General features: G+C 40.7%; 1 protein-coding gene across 1 annotated transcript in view; it reads left to right on the top strand.

Moving 5' to 3' along the window:
- The first annotated feature begins 616 nt into the window (after positions 1-616).
- The window catches only part of LOC103177885 (protein unc-13 homolog B), a 304,211-nt gene continuing 278,590 nt past the window's right edge, over positions 617-26,237 (top strand). Inside the window, exon 1 of the mRNA XM_042335427.1 lies at positions 617-877. Coding sequence (XP_042191361.1) covers positions 856-877 — 22 coding nt within the window. The 5' untranslated portion in view covers positions 617-855. The remainder of the gene's footprint in view (positions 878-26,237) is intronic.

The following is a 26,237-nucleotide window of genomic DNA, read 5'->3' as shown; positions in this document are numbered from 1 at the left end:
CATTAATAGGCTATTCAATGCATTCATTTTTGCTCGGTAACACGAGAAGACAGAAAAGTTAAAGTTTAATCCAACTCTTCGAAATCCAGCAAAAAGCACTGCAAACTTCCAAACAAATTCCCGAGAAACGTGCAATGGATGAGTACATTTTCATAAACATTTACATCGGACAGATTTGGGATTTACATGCACAGGGCAACTCAGATTGCGTTTCGAGGGGTGCAATCGAGTAACTGAATCACAATGTTTCTCGTGAAACAACTGATAACGCAAGTCAGGTGAGGGGCTGGGAACTGTGCCCGAGGAGCGTGCGGTTGGATGAGGTGGACGGAGCAAACGCTTCATTCACCTGCGGTTGGGATTAGCATTGAAGAGGCTTTGAGTGATCCCGACGTCACTCACCTCACAACACACACCACACACTCCAGACACCGACCTGACCAGGTCCCGCCCCTCACTCCCCTCACGCCTCTTCTATTGGCTCGCGAACGGGACTGGGCGTGGGACCCTCCGCGTCAGTCGCTCTCTATTGGTGAAGCTGCCTGTCAATCACTCTCCCCCACACACACACTCCCCCGCCCCCTCCCTCCTCCACGCGCGACTTCCGCCTGTTGGACCTGGAGCGACGAGTCGGTGGCAACATGGCGATGGGATGTGAGAGGCGGCGGTGTCGCCGAGCAGCTGAGAGTTGCTTCCACCTGTCAGCCGCCGTGCCGGGCAGGGAGCGAGCACTGGCGCCGGTGCAGTAGAAGAAGTTGAAGAAGAAGAAGAAGCAGCAGCAGCAGCGCCCTCCTCGCCCACATTCCGGTTATTTCGCCTCTTAATTAAGTGGCAGCGACACCGACTTTGGTGACTATGTCTCTACTTTGTGTCCGAGGTGAGTGTCACTGAGTGCGGGAGGGATGGAGGGATGGAGGGAGGGAGACCCACCGGCCTTCACCCCCAGCCCGGGGGAGGGGAGGGGAGAGGAGAGGGGGTAATAATAATAGGAATATCCCCAACTCCTCAGCAATAACGTTGGCTTCCAGAACAGAACAAACTGCCGACTTGACTTGTTGCTGTGGGTTTTGTTGGTGGTTATATATATACATATATATACATACACACTTATATCTATATATATATATATATACCGATATATTTTTATTTATTTGACGCAAACGACGACGTCTCTCGTGGTGACTGAGTGCTATTTTATTTACGTTTAGCGACGAGGGAGAGATGGAGGGGGAGAAGTAAAGAGAGAGAGAGAGGTGATGTGTGAGTGTTTTATCCTCTCTTTTTTTCTTTCTCTTTTTCTCTCTTTCTCTCTCTCTCTGAATCCCATCCCGTTTCAGGCTCATCTCCTTTTTTTCCCTCTCTTCTTTCCGACGGCCGCCTTTATCCCACGGGATGGAGGCTCGGGATCCCGGGGTGGGATTGTTTTGGGGGACATGTTGCGTGGCTTCGCCAGTTCGAGAAAGTTCTTTTGATTTTTTTTTCTTTCCTCCCTCTCCCTCTCCCTTTTAATTTGATCGTCGGCGGCACAAAAAAAATAACTGTGTGTCAATGTGTGTGTGTGTGTGAGGAGGTGTGTGTTTAGTGTTAAAAAAAAACCTCACACTTTTTTGATGTACTTTTTGGGGCGACATTTAAATATAACGGACGTTTTTTTTTCTCGGTGGTGGTGGTGGTGGTGGGGGGGGGAGGGGGGAATTTAATGTACGTGGCAGTCGGTTCACACCGGGTTCAGCTGGACTTGGCCGTCTCTCCTGATCAGACGGGTCGTCTCTCTCTCTCTCTGTGTGTGTGTGTGTGGGAGATTTTTTTTTGGGGGGTGGGGGGTTATTTTCCAGGCGGTTCGTTGCCGCCGTCGAGAGGAAAAAGCTTCGAGGAAGGGAGGAAGCTTGTCATGTCAGCAACGCTGGACCCAACTCACTCCCTGAGCAAAGTTGCGAGCTTCCTTCCCTTCGCTTCCCTTCCCTTCCTTCGTTCCCTCCCACGTTTAATTTTAGGGACGAGGCAGCGGCGGACAGGGGGGGCAAAAGCTCGCAATGAGTATGAGAGAGAGAGAGAGAGAGAGGGGGGGGGGTGGGGGGGGAAAGGGTTGCAATCGGAACCCATCGACCAGACAGGTGCCTGTAAGGAGTGTGGATGCTGGGGGAACCCCTGCCCCAACTCCTCACTCCCGGTCCAGCAACAGCGGCACAATTCACCCGCGGCGGCGCCGAGAGCGCCTTTCAGTGCAAGTGCCGCGTATCCGTGTCCACCCGAGTGGATCGGTTTCAATCAGATATTTGGCGCGTTCTGGTGATGGAGACATTATTTTTTTTTTAAAAAACAAAACAAAAAAATGCAAAAGACCGGTTTGTGTCCCGAATGCAACACGTTGACTGTGGCTTTTGGTGATTTTCCGGGCACGTTGGTTGTGGATCGCCGGGTCAGCGACTGGTGGTGGTCGTGACCCCGATCTCTTTTAACATCACTTTAAAGATACGCGATGGTTTAATCCTGTATCCCCCCCTCGGGGTGTTGCCGCGGTCGCCAAACGATATATGGAGGAAGATTAACGAAATCGGCAAACACAGGAGAATAAAAGTGGTAAAGACGGCACATCTACATTGCAGTTGTGTTTCGGGAAATCTCAATTTTATCTGTTTCGGTCCATCTATTTTATTAAATACGCTTTGCCCTCGTGCCTGTGTGGGGCACGAATATAACTGAGAATCTCGTCAGATTCGCTGAATTGTAAATGCACAATCTGCAAGGCTTTCATAATTATTCCTCTTTGATGGTTTGATTTGTAGCCATTAGACATCACTTGATGGAGGTACTGATTTAACGTCAACTGATCTATCCAGTGACATTTGTAGGGAACTTACTTAACCCTTTTTATAGAGAGTAATTTAGAACTTGGCTACGTGCCAAATGTACAAGACAGTTGAAGAAGTTGTTACTGTAGTTAATACTTTCCTTAAGTCATGTCGCAATGTTAAGAATTAAAATAAAGCAATAATACTTGGCTGCTTATGTCAAACTTAACCAGATTACGTCAGCTTTACGTTTCGCAAGTCTTAAAAGCTCAAAAGATTTACTGTTAAGTGACTTGTTTTTGTCTGACGTACTTTGATTACTTTATAAAGAAGTAATTTAGAACTTGGATATGTGCCAAATTTAATCTAATCATCAGGATTTTGAGCTCAACAGTCGAGGCTGAAACTAGTCCAGTGCTGTGCTGCGTTAGTGCTGCGCAACTGGAGGTGCCATCCTTTAGATGAAATGTCAAAATCAAGATCCACTCTGCCTGTTCAGGTGGAGTCAAGATCCCACGTCATTGAAAAGAAAAGGGAGTTTCTCCTTGTGTACTGGCCAACAATCCACTTCAATTGGGAATTCACTATGAATACGTGTGTGATCTTGCTCTGCATAAATTTACTTGTGCTTGACTACAAATACTTTGAATACACTTGATGGTACTTACTTGTGAATACATTGAGATGTTTCAGCAATTTATGTGCTATATTAAGTGGAGGAATTATTTAAGACATTACACACTTTTCTTCATGTTAAAAACAATCATTTCTATTTTGGACACTGGTACACAGCAATGCCCATCAAACATTAATTTACCATACTCCAGATCAGCGCTTGCAGAGGATTTGTACATGTATGCATTTTCTAACCTCTGCATTAATACTCCTGGATAAGATTGTCAGTCTACGTGAAATTCTGCAGTTGTTTATGACCACAGGTTGCTTAGAACCACTTTCACATGAAACTAAAATACCACCTCTCATGAAAGGGAATATTTTGTAATTATGGTGAGCAGACTTCATCTAATCAGTCTGATTCCCAAAGATAGTTTCTTAGTCACAGCAACATGCAGAACCCAGAAAAAAAAAGATCTTTATGTTAGCATTGTTAATGATGATTTTCTAGTTTAAAAGGCTGTATTTAAGTTAAGCATTATCCGCATTTTACACACACGATTAACAACTCCATTGGCTGCCCACATCAAACTGTACATCAAAATCTGTTGCATTGTGGCAACATTTGCATTTTTAACACTTATTATGTTGCACTAATGAATTATTATTGTTTAGCATCTAAATGCATTGTCAAATCAGTTCTCGTTGAAGATTGTATTTGTGCATTGTCAGGTGTTCTAATTTTAGGTTAACAAAAGAAAATGGCAGATTAATGATTACGAATCTGATTATGCATGTAAACAGGTACTTACTTACAGGATACATGTCGTGTCATTTGAACAAAGAGGCGTAAACAATGACCTAATTCAATGCGTGTTATATGACACCTGTTGTAATAGATCATTGGAGAAATATAGCTTGCACCTTGTTCTGAAGCTGCTGGTAAATTGCATCAAGGTTGCTTCAACAGTGGTAGGAATTCTGTAGACTAGAGTATCAATCCACTCTTTGATTGCTTTTTTTTTGAGTTTATTGAGTTTCATATGACTAGCAGAATAGGATCACATAATTTTTTTGCAATACAGTGTGCAATTCTACATTTCACAATATGTGGTAGTATTAAAGGTTACAAAATCATGGTTAGAGATCGATGATACTGTAAACTTCATTGTGCTAATACGTCCTCCCACGCATGATGTAGTACGAGAAAATGTAGGCATCAGATAATGTTTCAATGATAGCTACACTATAATAATACAATAATCCTTGCATTTGATATAACGCCTTTCACATCTTCTAGACGTCTCAAAGCGCTTCACAGAATATACTGTAAGTGAATTGACTGTGTTATTTGTGGGCGAATATGAGGAAAGGGCAGTGTAAAGTTAAAGTATTTAAACAACTTTTTCATTTTTAATTATGGTTGGTAGATAGTACTCTTGAATTAGGATCTGAACAATTTTTAATACCATTTTTGATGTATTAATGAAACAACTTCTCACTTGTTTAAAATGTGAGTATCGATAGAGCAGTTTCCTGTTAGAAATTTTTGATTCTGTCTATCTTTTGATTTAGGTAGTTGTAAAGAATCAATGTTTCAAAGAAATGTAGAATTTTTTTGATATTATCTTGCCTCAGCCTAATCCAAATTTACTCCCAGATTCAAATGTAATTGGCTGCATTTCTAATTATAGAATTTTCATAGAATCTTACGGCACAGAAGGAGGCCATTCGGCCCATCGAGTCTGTGCCGGCTCTTTGACAGAGCAAGTCACTTTCACTAACCCCAATCACCAGCTTTCTCCCCATAACCCTGCAAACTCGTCTTCCCCAGATACCTATCAAGTTCTCTCTTAAAAGCTGTTTTTGTCAAATTGGACTTCACTACCCTTTCAGGCAGATCATTCCAAATTTGAACAACTCGCTGAGAGAAAAAATTTCTTCTCACCTCCCCTCTGCTTCTTTTGGTAGATATCTTAAGACTGTGACCACGGGTCACAGACACACCTACCAGCGGAAACAGCTTTTCCCTATCTAGCCTGTCGAAACCTTTCATGATCTTGAAGACCTCTATCAGGTCCCCACGTAAACTTCTCTGCTCTAATGGGAAAAGTCCTAACTTCTCCAGCCTGCCCTCATAGCTAAGGTTCCCCATTCCTGGTATCATTCAATTGTTCATGGAATATTGTTAGCACAGATTAGCTGCCATGTTTGTCCATCTAACAAATATTTACTTAATTTATTAGGATTATATTTTGAGAAGTGCCTTGAGACATTTCCTTTTTTGTGGAAGGTGCAATGCATGTTGTGTTTTGAACAACCAATTGATTGCTTGATCACATCGTATTTTCAGCTGAGCTGATAAGAATAAGATTAGAAATCCGAAGGAGTTTTGAGATTTTTTTCATATAGCAATCTTCTTGATCTGGTCACCCAAATCCTGGAAAGTGCTACATAAAGTTATTTGTTTAGTGATGTGATGAGTGATTAATTATTTAATATGCAATTTAAACATTTCAATTAATAAATCGTGATGGTCGTGATATAAAACTGGAGTGCTGTCCAACCTGGCAGCTGTGTCATCTAGGTATTGGATTCTTCTCTTGTTTTCACTTCATTGGAGAGATTTTTCAGTCTTTGCTGGGGAATCTATGGAATGAAGGAAACACTGAGGTTCACTTCCTGCATTTCAGATGCATTTCAATTGCACCCAACTGTTATCCCTTTGAATTTAAGCAAATTGGTCAGTGTAGTCCTCTCCAACCCATAATCTTAATCCCCAACCTAAACCTTTTAGGTTGAACATTTAAACTTCAGTAGTATGCATCCCAGTTCATTGTGAATCTCTGATTTTCTGACTTTACCAAATTTGCATTGTAAAGCTGTTAAAGATTTCATTTGAAAATAGAGATAACATAAGTATTTGCCACACAACACAATGGATTGCCAACAAAGTAGCACCCAAAGAGCAGTCAAGCAAAGCCTTGCTTTCTTCCATTCTCTGACTTTCCTCCCTCTGATCTGTTAGTGCTCCAAGACTCTGCCCCACGTAAAGGGCACTATATAAATGCAAATTGTTACTGCAGGGAGGAAAAATTGGAAGGATAGCAATCGATCATTGTCANTTTTTGAGTTTTTGATGTTTTGTCTGAACAGCATACGGACTTGGAAACAGTTTGCTTTCTCCTTACACATAGCTCATGCACAGCTTGCTGGGCAAAAAACATTTATAGCACATATCATTAAAAATACATGAGGGTGAAGTTTTGGGGCAGTGGGTAGAATGGGATTTATAATTTGTCACTCCAACACAGCAATACAGAAACGGTTAGTGTGGATTTAAAAATAACTTGATGCTGTGATGGCAGGATGGTAGGATTAGTTTCTGGAAGGATGAGATCAAATGGGCCAAAGGGTCTTCTCCATTCAAACCTCCATTTTGTGAGGTGTTGAACGTGCTTGTGTCTAATAATTTCCAATCTTGCACATAGTCTGCCAATACTGAGCACTGTACAGAAAAATCAATATGAGAAGAGTATTGGAGGGAAGAGGTTTGCAGATTAGCTTTAGGTCTGGGATTTATCTGGTAATTGGCAGGTCATACAAAACTTGCATTTATGCAGTGTGCTTCATCGTGGAACGCAGTATGGTGCATTATTACATTATTCTTTTTATGTCTTAATGTTTATAGCAGTTTCAATATTTTACGTAATGTTCATTGGACATCATCATGTAAATGAATTGGTATGATTAAAATAATTTGGAGCCACATGGGTACATTACATTGAACACTGGATTTTTCTGGCACTTTAGAGAACAGCATATTTACTAGTTTATATGATGTTAAATGCTATAAAGGGCATAAAAGTTAAAATTGAATTGTAAATGTCCTAGGATGAACTGTTGCTGTAAATTCAGAAATGGCAAATGAGAGCTGAGTCACTTACTGGCATTTATTAAAGTTTGTTCTTTATACTTGAGAGAGGCTGCTATAGAAAATTACAACTGATTCAGTCTGAAGTAATGGGAGGGTAACAATTGGCTCTTGCTTTTAGACTGAATAATTTGAGAGGTGCCATGTTAATGCACTGCACAGTGTTGCAGATTTGAGACCCAGGTGAGCATCATGGCTGTCACTGATATTTGAAATAGCTTTCTCGAAGCAGTACATTTTTCGCTTGTCAGGGCTGTTGGATGTTACCCCCAAGATAATGGAAGGTGCTCAGCAGATTGAAGGGATGGAATTGTCAGAGCTGCAGTTTAGCTTCCTTTCTAACAGCTGACAAAGAACAGCATTGATGAAGGTTATGGAGGTGTTTTTTGTCACCTGCCTTCCTTGCTGTGGTGCTGTGAGGCACAGGATGTTACACAGTGGAGAAAGTGAGGATGGAGATATTTTTTAAAAAAAAGCTTTATGTAGCTCCCCATTGTTTTAGTATTGAAGTCTTATACTCAACTAAAATGAAATGGCTTTTTAAAATATTGTCATTCAAATCCCTGTCGTTTTTGCACAGCAGAAATGGAAGGTTGTTAAATATAAAGTGCTCCTTTTATGTTTCTTAGCATACTCTGATTGCAGTGGGTGGTCTGAATCAGAATCAACAATATGCAGACCACAGCCAAGCTGACAGTGGAAACTTTCCAATTAACCCCCGTTGTATTCATTTACCAAACCGCTTGATGCTGGTAGGGTGTTGGTGGGTATTCTAGAAGGATGAGATCAAATTGACCTGAAAGATTTCTTCATCGGAATGTCTTATAATCTGTATGCTTGGGTTTGGGAAGGAAAAAATAATTATTTCTGCTTACATGATTCATGTGTAATCTCATCTGACAATGAAATACTGTACATATCTTGATGGTATTCTCTACTCAAGCTCAGGCTGGATTATGAAGTGGTCACCAGAGCTCCACTGGAAGTTGTGAAACCATCCAAGCACGAATAACTTCTTTGTTTTCTACATGCAAATTTGGAATTTTATTTTCTGAATAGCCTTAGAAGTCAGCCCACATCAAAGATACATCTTTTGCTGAAGGATTGGTCACTAAATCCTATCACCACCTTAAAGGGAAGTATAACTGTGAGATCTAATAGGCTCTCTCCCCTCTTCCTTGTGAGGAGAAATCTAAACATTGCTTGCTAGCTAGCTCCCACCATGGAACAGCCATTTAATGTTATATTTTTAAATTATCAATCAGGCAACTATCTGTTTTCACAAGCTGTGTGACAACAATATGACTGTTCTGTCTTTGGAGCTGCAGTGGTTTACTTTGTTGAACCTGAGTTTTTCAGATAATTTTGGGGTTTGCCAAATAGCTCAATGGTGGTGAATACAGATATTGCACTATTCCATGAGATTAAATGACACATTAGTATAAAGCAGTATTAAGATGCACGGTTATGTTTGATTCATTTACTTCATGTTGATTGGCTCACTTTTTGTTCCAGAGGTTGTTGGTGCTATAATATTTCTCTTGTCACTTACTCCTGTTTCATTGTTAGCAGTGTAAAATGATTGGAGATTGAGTTTGGGTCACGATAACCTCAACCAAATACTAGAGGATTGGCCAGATTCAGTTCATGTGCTTGGAGATACTAAATTACCCGGCTGATATACATGATTAGTTGTGGTAAATGGTTATAATGACTGTATATTTTATGGACTATCTCAATAGTTCTCTTCTCGAGCCAGATGGATTCACACTCTAAGATCCACACTGCTGATGACAAACCAGCTACCCTGGGTCGTCAGCCAAAACCTGGAGGATCACATCTATCATTTACTGCAAGAATTTGTCCCTCTCTATTTCTGACTGGCTCCATGGTTCTAGCTGGAAAACCAGAATAAAACAAATTACAAGGCTGACTACAGGGCTTAGAGCTGCAGTAGTCTTAGGAAGTTGCCCACCTTAGATATTGCTTGTTTTGCATGAAAATGTACGTACCACAATATCTTTTAGAAATTAGTGTAATAATGGCCATATTTAAAATGTGCTGAATGTAGGGAACTGCAGCTTCAGTAAGAGTTGAACAACTATATCATAGCTTAAATCCCTTGACTTTTTATGAGAATTTCTGCAACAAGATTACGTTGGTGCAAGCTAATTCCAAATGATTTGGTTTATTTAAATAATGTACATTTGTGTATGTGTGTGGTGGAGGAGGGGGATGGTGGATGTTTATCATTTAAAAGTATTGAGAAAGCGTTTGTATGCAGAATGTTTGCACTTGGAAGGACAACTGATTTCTCTTTGAAAAGTTACAATGGACTCTAAAAACTGCAAGAGGCAGCTGTTCCTACATCTATTATGAGGCAATCCAGAATAAAAATCTGTTGCCAAGATCTTTTGAAGTGTACATGAAAGTTATTTGTGGGTGTCAGTGTTTGTGAAAACAGGCTAATTTGTATTTTTTTCTAGGCATAACTTAGGCTGCCTCATCAGTTGCTGCTGCTTTCTTATTTTCAGAATGCTAAGGGGTGTTGATGGAGGAAGTGTTTATACAGTAATGAAAGAAAATATAAGAACCATACCTACCTGTCAAATGGTTGTATCTTTAAAGGAATTTCAGTCACTGGGAAAATTGAGTCGATCCATCCTAGCTGGAGTAATAATAAATCTGACCTTTGGTTCAGCCTGATGGATGCAGTCACTTCCTTCTCTTCCTAATGTTCTCTTCCCCCCATGCCCCCCAAAAAATGGTGGTGGCATTTGGTAACACTGCTTCTGACAATCTAAAATGTTGATACAGTAATTTGGTATTGCATGCAATTCTCCATCCCAAGCAATCTCATGTTTTATTGTCGGCTATCCCGGGCCTCCTAACAGTTATAGTCAGACTTGAAAATGATGTAGCTCGGGGTGGTCCATTGTTGTCGTTTCTCTCTCCCCCCACCTGCAACTTATTTCATCTGCCCCACTCGCTCCCTCTATAACCCGTAAATGTTATGTTTCTAGAAGGCAAAAAATATTGCTTATGCAGCCCACGGACGTTTCTCAAATAGGGCATCCGGCCCTCAGCAGCCAAAAGATTGGACCACCCGTAGTTTAATGGAAAATGCTTCTTACGTTTAGCCTGCACCTTTGAAAAACATTTGTTTGTTATAGATTTAACAACTGGGGTTTCAGAGCTACGGAACCATTAGTTTAAATCTTGCTGTTTTCAAAGGTTACTTGTAGTCCTGTTGCAGCAGAGTGAATGCCACAATAGTCGATGATAGTTGACCTGAGTACTTTACTGTTATGATTTAATCATTTCTGTATCAGTGATTCCAGCACAGAACCTATGTATCCCCTTGTACTATCTGCATGGAAAGTGAGGAGGCAGGTTCCCTAAATTGGAAATGAGTAGAACTTCATTATTGCACAAATTCAATAATGAATGATAATGATCCATATGGTTTGTTTTAATAACAGATGAGTTTAGTAATTTTGCTAATGTGTAGTAATTCTGCTAATGTGGTTGCATATAGAGTGCACAGACAAACCAGAACCATTACTGAGGTCATCATTAGCAATAGCTTAAAATGTAGTAGGGTTATGTGTGCTATCACATAACAAGATGTTGATATAATGAGGTTGGCATTGTTAAGAGGTGCACTCATCTTAAAAAAAATCAATTCTCTGATAGAGAGAAGAAAATCTAAATAATTGCACAAGGGGATTGGAAACAATTGAACATAGTTGTACAGAACAAATGTATTAACACTGTATTGGTAGTTGCAACACAGTCAGGAGGAACAAACCAGTGAAACAACACTCGTATGTTTGTGGAGTCTGTACCTCAGTGGTTAGAGTACTTGTCTCGCAAGTCAAATACCTGAGTTTGATTCTTGGCAGGGTAAGCATTGGTCAAGTTCCTTACTCCACATGCCTATCTTTAACTAGCAGTAAGTAGGAACCCGGTTGTCAGTCAATTGGTGGATTGCTTTTCCGGGGGTAATAATTCCTTCAAAAAAAATAATAAAACCAAATTAGTCACTCAATCCACCTGGGACACCTTTGTGTGCAATTGGCTGCCGTGTTTCGCCCACAAAATATAGTCAATTCACTTTACAGTACATTCTGTGAAGCGCTTCGAGATGTCCCAAAGATGTGATGAGGCGCTATATCAAATTAAGCATTATTATTATTATGTTGTTGGGTGGAGCACAAGGAGGATTGTTGTGTTCTAACCTATTGAGAGGAAAGCTCTTAATTGAGCTCTTAATTGAGCTTCCTGTCACAATTTGTATTCACAGATGCTGCTGCTTGATGGCTACCTCCCTTCCATGCCACCTTTCAAAATCCGGAGCTATCTCTGCTTCTTGAAATCTCAGTCCCAAGTACAACCCTTGCACCACAGATAACCTGCTCTGTCTTACTGTCAAATAAATATATCCAGGACCTCAAAGGAATTGTAGAATATTCAGAGATTTGCAATATTCAATCCTGGGCTCCTTTACATTTACAATTATGTCCGTCAGAAAAATAATTGTCTGCTTACATCTGCCTCATGAATTTAATTTCTTGAGGAACGCCTCTTTTAATTTATTGAGGAATACCTGAATTCCATGGTGTGAGCTGTGTCCTCCACCCTACACTGAGGTGTGACTTATCTGTGTGTTTTATAGTACCTTCATCTTCAGAACATTGCGTTCTATTTTAAAATTACAGAATAAACCCACAGTAGTAATAAATAAGGACTTGTCACTGTTTCATTGTAATGCTGGTGTTTCAAAAATCTTGTTTCCAACAACGGTTCATTATTGAGCTTAGTTGATCTTAGCTTAGGGGATCTTTGGTACATTATAATTGCCCTCTGGCTGGGGAAGGGTAAAGTTGAAGTTGGCATCTTGGCAACGGAATGTCAGAATCTAATCACTCTTCTGTGGTGGTCTTAGTCTAGTTTCTGAGCTAGGAGTTTGCAGTATCACCGGCACTGACAGGCCAGCCAGCCTGGTTTATTGGCAGGATTGGAAGGGCAGATCAATCACTGAGAGCAGAAATTCTTTCCACTTTGCTGCTTTTAGCCCTGCAAGCCCTATAGAGTAGGGTGGTCTAAACTGGACAAACAATGGTAAGGATTGTGTTCCCTTGGAAAGTCTGTAAGTGTGGACAGAATCAAGTTAAATGGTGATGCTTCACCCCTATCCAGAATTAAAAAAACCTGTCATGTGCATTGTCTAGATTTGCACATGAAGAATCATTGCTTGAGAAAAGTATTGTAGGCTGTCAGTGCTGTGAAATGGTGCTACAGCGTTAGTTACTTTCTTTCCAACAAACACAAAATTACATTTGTATAGCGCCTTTCAAGTCAGGAGGACATCCCAAGGCACTGGACAATCAGTGTTTCGGCCTCGAGCTGGGGGTCGGGATTGAGGAGGGTAGAGGCCGAGGGGGGAGAAGGAGGGTGGTCGAAGGCATTGTCGAAGAGGAGGGCCTGGAGAGGCACTGCGGGATGGAGTTCCAGAGGGTGGGGTCAGAATGGCTGGAAGACCCACCCGTCAGTGGTAGGCAGGCGAGGCAGGGGACGTGAACCAGACCAGAGCCCGCTGAGCGGAGGGAACGGGCAGGTTGGCTCTCTTTAGAAGAGAGGTGAGATAATTAGAGGTTGGCAGATGGATCAATCTTATATAGGGAAGATTATTTAACATAAAATTGCATCAATGCTAATTATAAAACACGAAGTCCAAGCAACATATATTGGCCTGTGAAAGACTCCAGAGTTTTGGCAGAGGTAACGTAAAAATCTCTGTCCAGCTTCTTATTTCTTTCAGATAACTGGAACAACTCGTCTTTTTTCATGAAGCCCTTTTTAAATGATATTTCTTAACAGGACTACGAAAAGCATAGTGAAGCACAATGATAGTTCATATCTGTAAAATGGTACAATTATTTTCTGCTTGTATTTAATATACTCTCGTTATGGACAATACTTTTTAAATATTGTAATACCATTGAGGTATAACAATAGCGTTTCTAATCCCTCCACTCCTCTGCACCCCCCTTCCTCTCTGACCTCTCTCCTCACAACAGTGCCCATTGCCTTCGCTACACCAGGTCTGGCCTCCTCGTTGTCCCCCGAATCCTCCTCTTCACCATTGGCAGCCGTGCCTTCTGCCACTACGCCCTGAGGCTCTGGAACTCCCTTCCTTACTCCCTTCGCCTCGCCCCCTCTTCCTGTTTTCAGGTCTCGGCTGAAGACCTTTCTTTTCGACCGCGTCTTTGGTCACCTTCCCCGCACCCCCCACCCCCCTCCCCTTGGCTGGGCCCTGAGATCCATTACTGTGAAGCGCTCTGAGACGTCGTCCGGCGTGGAGGGCACTATATAAATCCAAGTTGTTGCTGTTGGTGTTTATTTCAACAATATATTATTCAAAATGCAGCCCTATATATTGGAACATGTAACTGAGCCTCAGAGGATGATGCCAGTGCTAAAATTAGGATCTGTTTATTCATGGGTCAGTAATAGTTTTTTTAGCCAAGAAGGATAAATTAAGATTTTTTTATTCTCCAGAGAGAAGCTCAAATATTTATACCACTTGAGGTCATTTATAAAGTAAATTGATAAAATATACTCATGTGGGTGGATTGTAAGATTTGTTCTTTATGCATTTCAAATACAGTATTTAGAGTACAGTTCAGTTGAGCTATATATTGAGAGGGACATTTGCACTGTTTTCAATGCTGTTTTTGTCAGTTGAGGCACTACTGGCTTTTTGTTTGTAAGCATCGGGCAGGTTACTGTGTTGATAATAACAGTACAGTTTTGCTGTCAAATTCAGTTGTCATGGAGTCAGACTGAGTAAATGAGGTCAGCCTGGGATCTGATTGTTTTCTTTTCGCTTGATACACAATGTACCATGTACATGGAAGAAATAGCGAACACTTTCAGACCAGCGAAGGTTTGAATATATTCATAGTCAATATTTTAAAAATATCCATATTCATAAACATTTTTGTGTAAAAGTTTATAAGTGGCGTGTACTCAAATGTACTCAAATGATTGTTTGCCATCGGATTTTATTTGAGAAAAAAACTATTGCTTGATGCTGGATATAATTCATGAATGCTGCAAGTGTCGGTCTTGTAGGTTAACTTGTGAGATATAAAAGCTGCAATTGTGTACATCCCTTCACATAGAATGAACACCTCAAAGAGGTTTATGATCAGTAGTTGCTGAGCAGGAGAGGCAAATTTGAAGGTTATGGACCAAAGGTAATGTCAAAGAAATAGATTTTTTTAGGTGTTTTGAATTAATGGAGTGGAGGTACAAGGCCAAGGATTTCCTGGAATGTTGCAAAGAGTTGAGGGAGCAGTGGCTGAAGCCATGCCCATCAGTAGTAGAATGAAAGAGATTGAAAAACTAGCACTATATGTCTATAAGGCCTCACTCTGATGTGTTGAAGAAATATGCGAAGGCAGTGGTAAGTGAAGTTTCATCCACCTTTTTTTATTGAGGGGCAAGGTGAGGAACTGATGTACATGGTGCAGAATGACACCAAAGTTATAACAACTTGGATTTATATATCATCCTTAACGTGGAGTGGCGACTTCGAGCACTTAACAATAGCATAGTTTGACATGAGTGAGGGAGGTGACTATAGGCAGTTTAAGAGGATAGTCTTAAGATGGCAATCTGAAGACTTGCAAAGAAGGGACAAGCAAGAGGGGTTGAGGTAGGGAATGCCAGAGGTTCAGGGTATAGTGGCTGGATGCGCAGAAAGCCTGAACCAACTGAGTGATGGGGCCGGGTTGAGGAATGGGGTCCGAGCAGATTGGAGAGATCCGGAGGTGCTGGAGCATGAAACAATTTGTAGGCGAGCGTGAGGATCTTGAAATCAAAAAGTGACAATACTATTCACACTTGTACGTTAGGAGAATGTCCCGAAAGTGCTTGACAATTCTGACTCGGCACTGGTTAAAGAGATATTTTGAGGAGTGCTGTGAAAGAGGGGAGGGAGAGAAGTCAGAACGGAATTCCAGGTGCAAGGTGGCTGAAAGCCCACTCATTGATGATGGGGTGGATACTGGGGGAAGTGGAGCAGGCAGTGTCAGACGAACGAAGGGAACAGTTGGGTTGGTCAGGGTGAAAGAGGCTGCAGAGATGGGGTAGGTGGGGAGACCATGGAGGGATAGTTACATGAACCAAGCTTATGCTTAAAGAAAACCACATCTTGGACTGCTTTTGTGGTCAAATATCTTTTTTCCAGTTCATGTAGTTGGGTTTGGAGTTGAGAATAGTAGTGAGCAACAATTAGTAGAAGCTTGTGTGGAGAACATACTTGGATAAAACATACAAAGGTGCCAAAATTGCGTTCTCTTTTCCATTAAAATATGTTTTTAAGCACAAGGAGTCCTGCAGCTCAGTGGTTAGAGCACTCGCCTTGCAAGTGAGAGACCTGGGTTCGATTCCTGGCAGGCTGAAACCTTGGGCAAGTTTCCTTACTCCACCCGCCTAATAATAATCCCTCAAGAAAAAAAGCAATAAAATTGGTCACTTCAATCCACGACTGTTTGTGAGACACTGCTGTGTGCAATTGGCGCCCACAAATATACAGTCAATTCACTTTACAGTATACTCTGTGAAGCTCTTTGAGATGTCTAGAAGACGTGAAAAAGCGCTGTATCAAATGCAAGGATTATTATTATTATTAAGTATGGAAATAATTGAATTCTAAATCGAAATCAAGATCCTCACCAGGCCAGTGGTGTGACCTCGTGCTATCTAGCCAAGAGAAGCCTTAGAAATAATAATAAATATTACATTTGGTATAGTGCCTTTCACATTAGGAGGATGTCTCAAATTGCTTCACTGGATACACTGTAAAGAGCAATGACTTTTTTTGTGGGTGAATGCAGCAGCCAATTTGTCCACAGCAATATCCCACAAACAGCCATGAAGTGAATCAATTTTATTTGGGGGGTTGTTGGTCAGGGGAGAAACTCCCTTTATCTTTTCTGATAGCGTGATGGGATCTTTACCGTCCATCTGAACAGTAGACAGGGCCTCGGTTTAATGACTCATCCAAAGGAGAGACTCCAACCATAACTCCAAACTTGCAACCCGCCCCAGAAATATATTGGAGTGTCAGCTTTCCTATGAGTTACATAACATAGGCTTTGAACACACAACCTTTTGACTCTGAGGAGAGTGCTGAGTGGAAAGACTTGTGTGGCGAACATGGGTTAAAAAAACAATGCATGCCCTTTGTTCCTGAAAATGGGGAAAGGAAACAACAAATTCAGTTTGTGTGTTACAGTCATGGGACTGAATTATTTAGCTGTGGAATACTGTCCACAAGACTTTTTTTTAAAAAACAAAAAGTAGTTTATTTTTTGGACTTAGAAAGTACTCTGAATGTTTCAACTCCAATCATGCGTGCTACAGAAAACCTTGCAGTAAACAATGTACTCTGAGCAACCAGTTTGCCATCAAAGAGCAGGGACCTAACCTCATCAATAAAAATCATCTCTTGATAACTATGATAAGTCAATGTTTATTCAGCTACTTTAAATGTTTTAATATGTATCAAGTAAACTAAATCTATCCAATTAGGCTTAATTTGCCAGGGATGTATTTATTTATTTATTTATTTATTATACTGATATGTAATGAGATATCTGAATAATATTTATCCATATAATTTTATGTTGACATGTCGCAAATAATGTCAACAAATTAAAACATAGTGTCCACACGCAGTGAGTGAATGGACATGGGAACAAATTTTGTGTTTGAAGGAGTGCACTTGTTGGGATGGAGGGCCTTTATTGGTTTTCACCGATAAATACCCGTTTTGTTTTAGTTAGTCAATTGGTAAAGTAATTCAAATTTCATATTTTAAATATTTATTATTTTGCCATTTTTGTTTGACCACCATGATGGTGTGCACTTCTTGAAACTCCTTGCTGCGTTGCTAGTATATTCGCTCAGTTAAATGTATATTCTCAGAACTGCCAGTGCAGGGAGGTGGGTTTCAGAATGTAGGTGCATCACATGTCTGTTCTTAGCATGAAACGATTGATAGAATTTGTCACAATCTGTAAATGTAGTATTTAATATTTAAAAAGTATAACTGCATCTGGCTTCATTTTATGTTGCTAAATCCCTGTTTTTTTATTGAATTTACCAAGATAGATGTGTATATTCCCAGGGAACAACAACAACAAGATTCCATTTATAGAGCGCCTTTCATGTCGGGAGGACGTCCCAAGGCGCTGTACAGTTGGGTCAGGACCGGAGCAGGGAGGAAATGGTCAGGGTAAGGGTAGGGAAGGGAGGGAGCGAGGAGGGGGTAGAGAGTCAAGAGGGGAGCTGAAGGCACGGTCAAAGAGAAAGGTCTTGAGACCGGCCTTGAAGGAGGAAAGGGAGGAGGCGGCGAAGGCACTGGGGGATGGAGTTCCAGAGCCTCAGGGCTGAGAGGCTGAAGGCCCGGTCACCAATGGTAGGGCGGTTAGGGCGGGGGATGTGGAGCAGACCGGAGCCAGAGGAACGGAGGGTACGGGCAGGTAAGTAGGGGGATAGTAGGTCAGAGAGGTAGGAGGGAGCAAGGCCGTGAATGGCCTTGTAGGTGAGGATGAGGAGGGAAACATTTGGGTGTTTAATTTTGTGGATTAAAATAAACTTTATTAGTCGTAGTCATTTACAATCTCCTGCAGAACTGTTTGTGGTGTGACCAGTGATTGATTGTAGTGGGATATCCCACAAGTATATGGTGTTAGTTTTTGAATTTAAAATAATTAACAGGTATTGAACTTTCTAGCTTTGCTGCTTACAATTAGAAATAAGATTGTCAATGGAACTGCTCATATCTCTCCCGCAGAATACTGTATCTCAAATTACTCTTCTATGTTGTACTGCAGAATCAGTATGGTCTGATACAAACAATATAACCGTACAATGGTTCCATTGAACAGTTTAATAATGGGAATGACCTATTGAGTATTAATTATAACAATGACTTCAAGCACTCGTGCTTTGAAGCATGAAGCTTTGCTGAATGCAGTCCATCTCCCTGATGCCAGAGAGATAATTACCAAAGAGACTATTGGGTCAGTATTAATTACTTGTGTATTTTACTTGGAAAAGCAAATGCGAATGGAACAATGCAGTTTGGACTTTGATTGCCAGGTAACTCATTGGAAGGCTTGGTAACTATTGTTGCTTGATCGTGCAGTCAGGAAAAAAATAGTTTATGGGAACAAAATTTCTCTATTTTAGGATATAACAATAATAAATTGGTCATTTTCAATCTAAGACTGTTTGTGGGACATTGCTGTGCGCAATTGGCTGCCGCGTTCGCCCACAATTATACAGTCAATTCACTTTACAGTGTGTTCTGTGAAGCGCTTTGGGACGTCTTCCCGACGTGAAAAGCGCTATATCAAATGCAAGGATTATTATTATTATAATAGTGGAGTTGGAAAATGAGCAGTTTACAACAAGTGTATTGAATAATGACTTGATCATTAATGGGCAATCTATTTACCAGCAGTATGGGGACTAGCAGGAATCCAGCAGTTACAGTATTTAGGAGCGACAAATCTGGGAGTTGGTTGTGAAATATTGATAATATTCCCCTTAACGACTGAATTGTTACAAATGAGTCCCATTACGAAGGGCTGCTTTTCAACCTCGTTGTTAAAGTTGAGGATAAAAAGGTATTCTTGCCACATTTTGCCATCAGTTTTGCATGAAAAACTATTGCAAGCATTCTCAGCACTTCCACGTTAGAGGTACTGTCCTTCACATGAGATGTTACATTGTTGAACTAGATGTTAAAGATTCCAATGCATTAAAAATAAACTAGTTTCTCTGGGTATTATCCTGGGTTATTCTCTTCATGGCTGTTTATGGGACATTGCTGGGTGCAAATCAGTGTGATATTTGCCTGCAGAATACAGTGAATACACTTCACAGTAAAATCCTGTGAAGCGCTTTGAGACGTCCTCCTGATGTGAATGGTGCTTTATCAAAGGTAATGTTTATTAAAGTATAGAGAGAGAATTGGATAACGGCTCCATGTATACGGCTGATGTTGTTATGTGAGAATACAGTATATAATATATATGATGGAAAAAGAGCATCAGAATAGTCAATATTTGGTCATTTAACATCCAATAAGTGGAGGTTTGTTTACAATACAGATTGGAATATTAATAGTTTATTCACCTTAATCTAAATACACTATTTTAATTGTAAATTACAAAGCGTTCTTGCTGTGTCCCTACTTTGAATCCTTCTGTTGAGGGCCAAGTAAAGCTCTATACATGCACAACTATTTGACCAAGAATAGTAGTGTTGCAGTGTGAAATGATATGTTGAGCTAAATGGTGGGGCTACTTTTGTTTGACAACTAGGTTGTTGAACTGAGCAAAACGGAAATGTAATTATGCTTTTTAGTAAACAATCCAGCAAGTTGAAACATTTTTGAAGGCCAGAAATGTGTAGAAAAGATCACCAGCAATACTTGTGTTTTGTGTAACAAAAGTGCAGCTAAATGTAATATTGTGCACTGTATTTCCGTGCCGACCAATTATTTGGATAATTGAATATCAAAACCCATTGTAAACATGATTAAGTTTGAAATGAGTTTCCCACAGTGCTGTGCAAATGTCAGGCAGACTAACAGTGTTTCAATCTGTTTCAATCAAAATAGAAATACTGTACTGAACATGTACAGCGGGTCAATCAGCATCTGAAGGAGATGTTAGCATTTTGGGTGCAACCCATCATCACATTTCCAGTGTTACCTTTGCTGTTCTCTCTTTACATAGTTTGTCAATAGTTAATAATAATAATAATCCTTGCATTTGATATAGCGCTTTTCACGTCGGGAGGACGTCCCAAAGCGCTTCACAGAACACACTGTAAAGTGAATTGACTGTATATTTGTGGGCAAACGCGGCAGCCAATTGCGCACAGCAATGTCCCACAAACAGTCGTAGATTGAAAATGACCAATTTATTATTGTTTTTGGTTTTGGAGGGATTATTATTAGGCTCTGTGTGGAGTAAGGAAACTTGCCCAAGGTTTCACCCTCTGCCTGGAATTGAAACATTCCACTCCAATGGGTTTGCAGGTCAATACTATCTTTGTGTCAATTATCCTGTTTAAAATCACATTTGAGGCAGAAACATTCACATGAATTGAATACCAGATTTAAGTGTTAGATCTGTCTGAGTGGTTTGTTGTAGCATTGAGCAGCACCGTGGTAGTGAGTAGCACCGTGGTAGCTAAAGCAATTGAATTGGAGCTCAAGTGGGAATATAAAAGTTCCTGTTCATAACGATTAAGAGATTCAAGCATGATGAATACTTATATCAGCCATTGTAATTAGTTCTCCATATTTAATTTATATTAACTAATTAGTCAGGTTCTCTTTTTTAAGAATCTAATATCCAGTTAAATTAAAATTCAGTGAGGAGATTATTTTAGCACAGGTGGGGAAATGTTCATTTATTGATGGTTTTTATTTTACTGGAGAACTGGTTTCATTAGCAGCTGGAATATTGAATTTCGGAAAACACTTGTATTTAAGATCATTTCATCAGAATCAAGCACATAGTAGTACTTACTGATATATGCAGTCGATAAATTTATGTTTAAATCCAACATCTTTAAATTCAAAGAAATTGTGATTTCAACCACTGTAACAAAGATGCTTCCCAATTGTCTGGAACAAGATTTCAAACATTGTGAAGAATGTTCATTTGTCTACAAAATACATAGTTGCTACACACTGAAGTGAATCCTCTGAAGAGCTTTGGGATGTCGCTCCTCCTGTGAAAGGTGCTACATCAAATACACATGAGGATTATTAGAATATGAATATACAATACCTGGGAGTTGCGAACGATTTACAACACGTTGATCTGAGGCAGGCTCAAATTAACTGGTTAATGTAGACATTAATATTAAAGCACAATGTTAAATAAAGTTTTTGGTGCATAGGTGTGATTTTCAATAAACTGTTTGTTTCAGTTGTTAGTATGAGATCAATGCTAATTTGCACTTTTTAGAATATTGATATTTGCCATGGGCAGTACAACAATAACAACTTGCATTTATATAATGCCCCTCATTCGGAATAGCGTCACAAAGCCTTTGACAGTGGAAGAATCGGAAGGTCTTCAGGTGCCACTTGAAAATGGGGAAGGAAGGTGCAAGGAGAAGGGATAGAGGAAGAGTATTCCAGAGTTTCAGGGTGAAGTGGCTGAAGGCGCGGCCACCAATGGTGGAACGGAGGGCATGAGGGACATGCAGAAGGCCAGAGCCAGTCGAGCGGAGGCAATGGGTTGGGGGGTATGCAGGTCGGAGAGTTAGGCAAGTGCGATTTGAAACGAGTATTAGGATCTTGAAATTGATCCATTCAGCGATAGGGAGACAGAGTTGCTGTGATGGGGGTACGGAGTTAAGTGTGGGTGAGTATGTGGGTGACAGAGTTTTGGATCAGCTAGATCCTGTGTATGGTGAATCTGCGGAGACCGGTGATGAGGGCATTTGAAAAGTCGAGTAACATTAGATCTCTGTCTGTCGCAGAATGTTCATGAAAAGTGTTACTAATGTCATATGACGTCCAAGATAACTTGAACTGGTTTTACTTTACTAAAGAAAATGAGGATTTTTCAATTAACATTTCATTTTCACTTGCAAATTTTTACTTTTGGATGGAATGATCTTTGGTACTATGCCACAGAATTCACACTTACATTGGGAGAATGTCCCTAATCACTTGACAGTTCCGGGTGGGTATTGGCACTGAGGCACGTGAGGAAGAAAACAATGACAGAAAATGTTCTGCCAAGATGCTCTGGCCTGCTTCACGTCTCCCGACCCACCCGCCCCACCATTGGCGGGAGAGCCTTCAGCCACTCTGCCCCCAACCTCTGGAATTCCATCCCCCAATCACTCCGCCTCGTCCCCTCCTTAGCCTCCTTCAAGTCCCGCCTCAAAACCCTCCTCTTCGACCATGCCATCGGCCACCCCCCTTTCCCTCCCCTCCCTTCTCTCCCCCTGACCCCAGCTCGGGTCTGAAATGCTGTACACTGTCCAACGCCTTGGGACGTCCTCCCGACGTGAAAGGCGCTATACAAATGTAATCTTGTTATGGTATCTTAAAAGGGGAGTGAGCTAGCAAGTCGGAGAGACTTGAGAATGGAGTTCAGCCAAGTTGCTGAAGCACAACACAGCAGTGTTGTAGGGCTGATAGAGCTGTGGATGTGGAGTTGACTGGTGTTGGCCAAGCGTAGTAACGACATGGTTGGTGTGGATGAAGAAGTTTGCAGATAAAAGGTGGAGTCAAACCATCAAGGGATTTGATTTGAGAATGATGATCTTGAATGCAATCTGTTGAGGGACGTGGAGCCAATATAATAAAATGTGGAATAAAATTTGTCATTAATATCTTCCCCCTCTACCCCACCCCCACCATTAAGTATGAATTTCTTGTTTTTTAATACATTCTCATTTAAAAAAAAGTAATATCTTGTAATTCAGCAGTCAAACTGAAAATGGTGAGAAGAGTTTGTAGCTCCAGGGCATAATCTAGTTTGTCTTCCAATCTGTTTTATATTATACAAAGATGCTAAGTGCAGACTACTCTGCTCCCAAAGGGAAGGCATGAGGATAAATGAAAGGCCAAGTTTCCTGAAACTGCTGATATCCAGGTTTGAGTGCCATGTTCAAAAGTGCCATTTAAAACCATGACAGATTGCATTTATATATTGTCTTTCATGTCGGGAAGATTGCACTGGACAATTGAGTGTTGGATTTGGGAAAGGTGGAAGGAGATGAGAGAAGGGGTGAGAAGAAGGAACACCAAGATGGAGATCCAGACAGTAGGGACAGAAAGTCTGAAGGCCCAACTGCCAATCGAGGAAGGATTTATATACATTAACCCCCAAGTATTTGCACTTATACTCCTTTTAATATTTTACCACCCAACATATACTTGTTCTCCTTATACTTCCTCCCAAAATGCTCACAATTATCCCATTAAATTTAATTTGCTATTTCTCTGACTAATCAAGTCATCTATCTATGTCCCCCTGAAACTGCTTACAATCTTCTTCGCTGTTAGCCATACTCGCTATTTTCGTGTCATCTGCAAACTTAGAAAATTGTTCTCCTTATACGAGAATCCAGATCATCATTTATATAAATGGAAAAAAACAGTGGTGCTATCACTGGCCCCGGGGGAGACACCATTATTTTCATCACTGCATTGTGAATAGCAACCCCATCAAATAGCAAATTCTCATCCTCCGTTTCCTGTCCTTTAACTGGAACTTGGTCTTTACAGATATTGGAGAACAGAGATAATCTTGCTGTTCTTTAAAGAATTTCAACGAGGCAGTAAAAGGGCCAGAATCTTTCCAGTCATCATTCAAGATAGATTGTGTCCCATGTGAAAAAAAAACTACCCAAGAGATCTCCCAGACCACCACATTCGGTGGCTGACACCCATACCCATGCATTTGTATAGTTCTTTCTTTTGGTCTGCCGCATCAGACACATGCAGAAATTCATCACCATACTTGAATGTTCAAATTAGGTAGTTTCCCACATGCATACCACCTACATATGGAAATTTAAAAATAGTATTTGCGTGTAAAATCGTGTCTTTCACATTGGGGAACATGCCAAAGTGCTTCATGGGATTCACTTCAAAGTGTAGTGATTGTGCACTTTATAGGGAAACGTGACAGCCTGCAGTCATGAATGAATTTTTTTTTTTTTTGCATCTGGAGGATTGTTAAAATAATAATCATTATATTTAGTATAGTGTCTTTCACAGGAAGGTATTCATCCCAGTGTGCTTCATAGGATATACTGTAAAGTGGAGTGACTGTGTTTTGGGGCGAATACCCACATACAGTTGGTCAGGGAGGTCTCTGAGGTAGGCTGTTATTTCTGAAATTGAAAAAGATGCTTAACATTCACAGGAAAAGAAATGAGGCTGATGAGCACCAGGAAAAGAAAGATTTAGTATTCCCTTGTGACTCTTCAATAGCAATGGGCAAACAAGTCGAACTTGAAACATTATACCTTTACATTTGCAGAATTGCTGTGCGCAATTGGCTGCCGCGTTTCACCCACAAATATACAGTCAATTCACTTTATAGTCTATTCTGTGAAGCGCTTTGAGACGCTGAGAAGATGTGAAAAGCGCTGTATCAAATGCAAGGATTATTATTATCTTTTAATGCCAGTAATAACTTTGCTGTTATCTCATTCTTGTTGCACCGAATGAGCTATGGTCCCCAAGGATCAATTTCTAGTACAGTTTCTCCATAAAGTCTTATCACAGTGTCTGATGAGAAAAGCTAATTTACCATTGAGTTTCAATGTTGAGTAGCTTGTTTCTGTTTTTTTTTACCAGCTTTTGATTGGTTGGACCGCACCTATTCCAGAATTTTGTTTGTATGAACGAAATGTGCAATTAATTTTAATGGTCTTTCGTTGTCTAATATTGTGAAGATGTTGCCAGTGCTGTACAGACTAAGACATACAGTATTTGGAAAATAGTTAAGCAGCTATTTCGTTGCCATGCAGTCTGTCTCTATTTGCTGGAAGTTGTTTTCATCATCCTTTTTTTAAAAAAATCTGTATTTTTGTTACAATGGAATAACTTGATATGTAGCTAGTGCTCATTGTTTGAGACCAGATGTTGTAGCTGATAGCAAATCTATTCAAGAATGTCTGGAGTATCACATGCCGTTTCCTGTTCAAAAAATCTTGGTTTTGTGCGTGTGCACATGTTTGTTAATTGCAGAAGAAAGGTTTGTCCTTGCCAGGTTCCACTGGCTCCCAATTATCGAACAAATTGATTACAAGATCTTGGCACCTCCCTAACCTATCCGATCTGCTTATCTCCTACTCCACCACCCGCTACCTCTGCTCGGCTGGCTCCAGCCTCCTTTGTCCCATCTGCTCCACCATCAGTGGCCGTGCCTTCAGCCACTCCACACCGAATCTCTGGAACTCTCTGGCTTAATCCCTCCACCTTGACCCCTCCCTCCCCATCTTCAAATCCCGCCTGAAGACAACAGCAACAAATTGGTTCAAGAAGAGAAGGTCTTGCCAATCCAATTTACTGGTTTTCTTTGACAGTATGACAAGGGAGCTTGATAAGGGTAAGGCTGTGGATGTTGTATGTTTGGATTTCAGTAAGGCCTTCGAAAACAGTTCCTCTGGAGAGGCTGGTATTAAAAGTAAAGAAAGCGGGAATCAGTGGAGGTATATTACAATGGATACGCAATTGGTTGCCCAGAAGAACACAGAGGGTGGGTGGTGGGACAGGGAATGTCATCAGACCGGGAAAATGTTACCAGTGGAGTTTCAGAAGGGTCTCTTTTGGGACCTTTTTTAAAAAAAGTATTTTTATAAATAATCTGGAGCTAGGAGTCACAAGTACAGTGGCTAAATTTACCGATTCGTTTGCAGACACCAAGCTAATGGAGGTGGTAGATTGCGAAGATTGTGAAGCTGAACAATGTAGGTTACAGGAGGATTTGAACATACTTGGGAATTGGGCAGATCGGTGGCAGATGAAATTCAATGTGGAGAAATGTAAAGTACTTCACAAAAAGTCCTGGAAGGGACTATTATTTAAATGGAAGGAAAATAATATGTATGGAAAATGAAAAGGACCTGGGGGTCCTGATTGACAATAAATTGAAGCTCTCCCAATATGCTCTTGTGGCAGTGAGTAAAGCAAAGCAGATGTTGTGATGCATCAAAAGATCCATAGCAAGCCAAAGTACTAGGGTAATCCTGTCATTGTATAAATCATTGGTGAGACCATACAGAGAACTGTGTACAGTTCTGGTCGCCACAGTAAA

The sequence above is a fragment of the Callorhinchus milii genome, unplaced genomic scaffold, assembly GCF_018977255.1.
Source record: "Callorhinchus milii isolate IMCB2004 unplaced genomic scaffold, IMCB_Cmil_1.0 Scaffold1, whole genome shotgun sequence".
Taxonomy (NCBI): Eukaryota; Metazoa; Chordata; class Chondrichthyes; order Chimaeriformes; family Callorhinchidae; genus Callorhinchus; species Callorhinchus milii.
The sequence above is the reverse complement of the archived record's forward strand: the minus strand, read 5'-3'. Positions and strand labels throughout refer to the sequence as shown.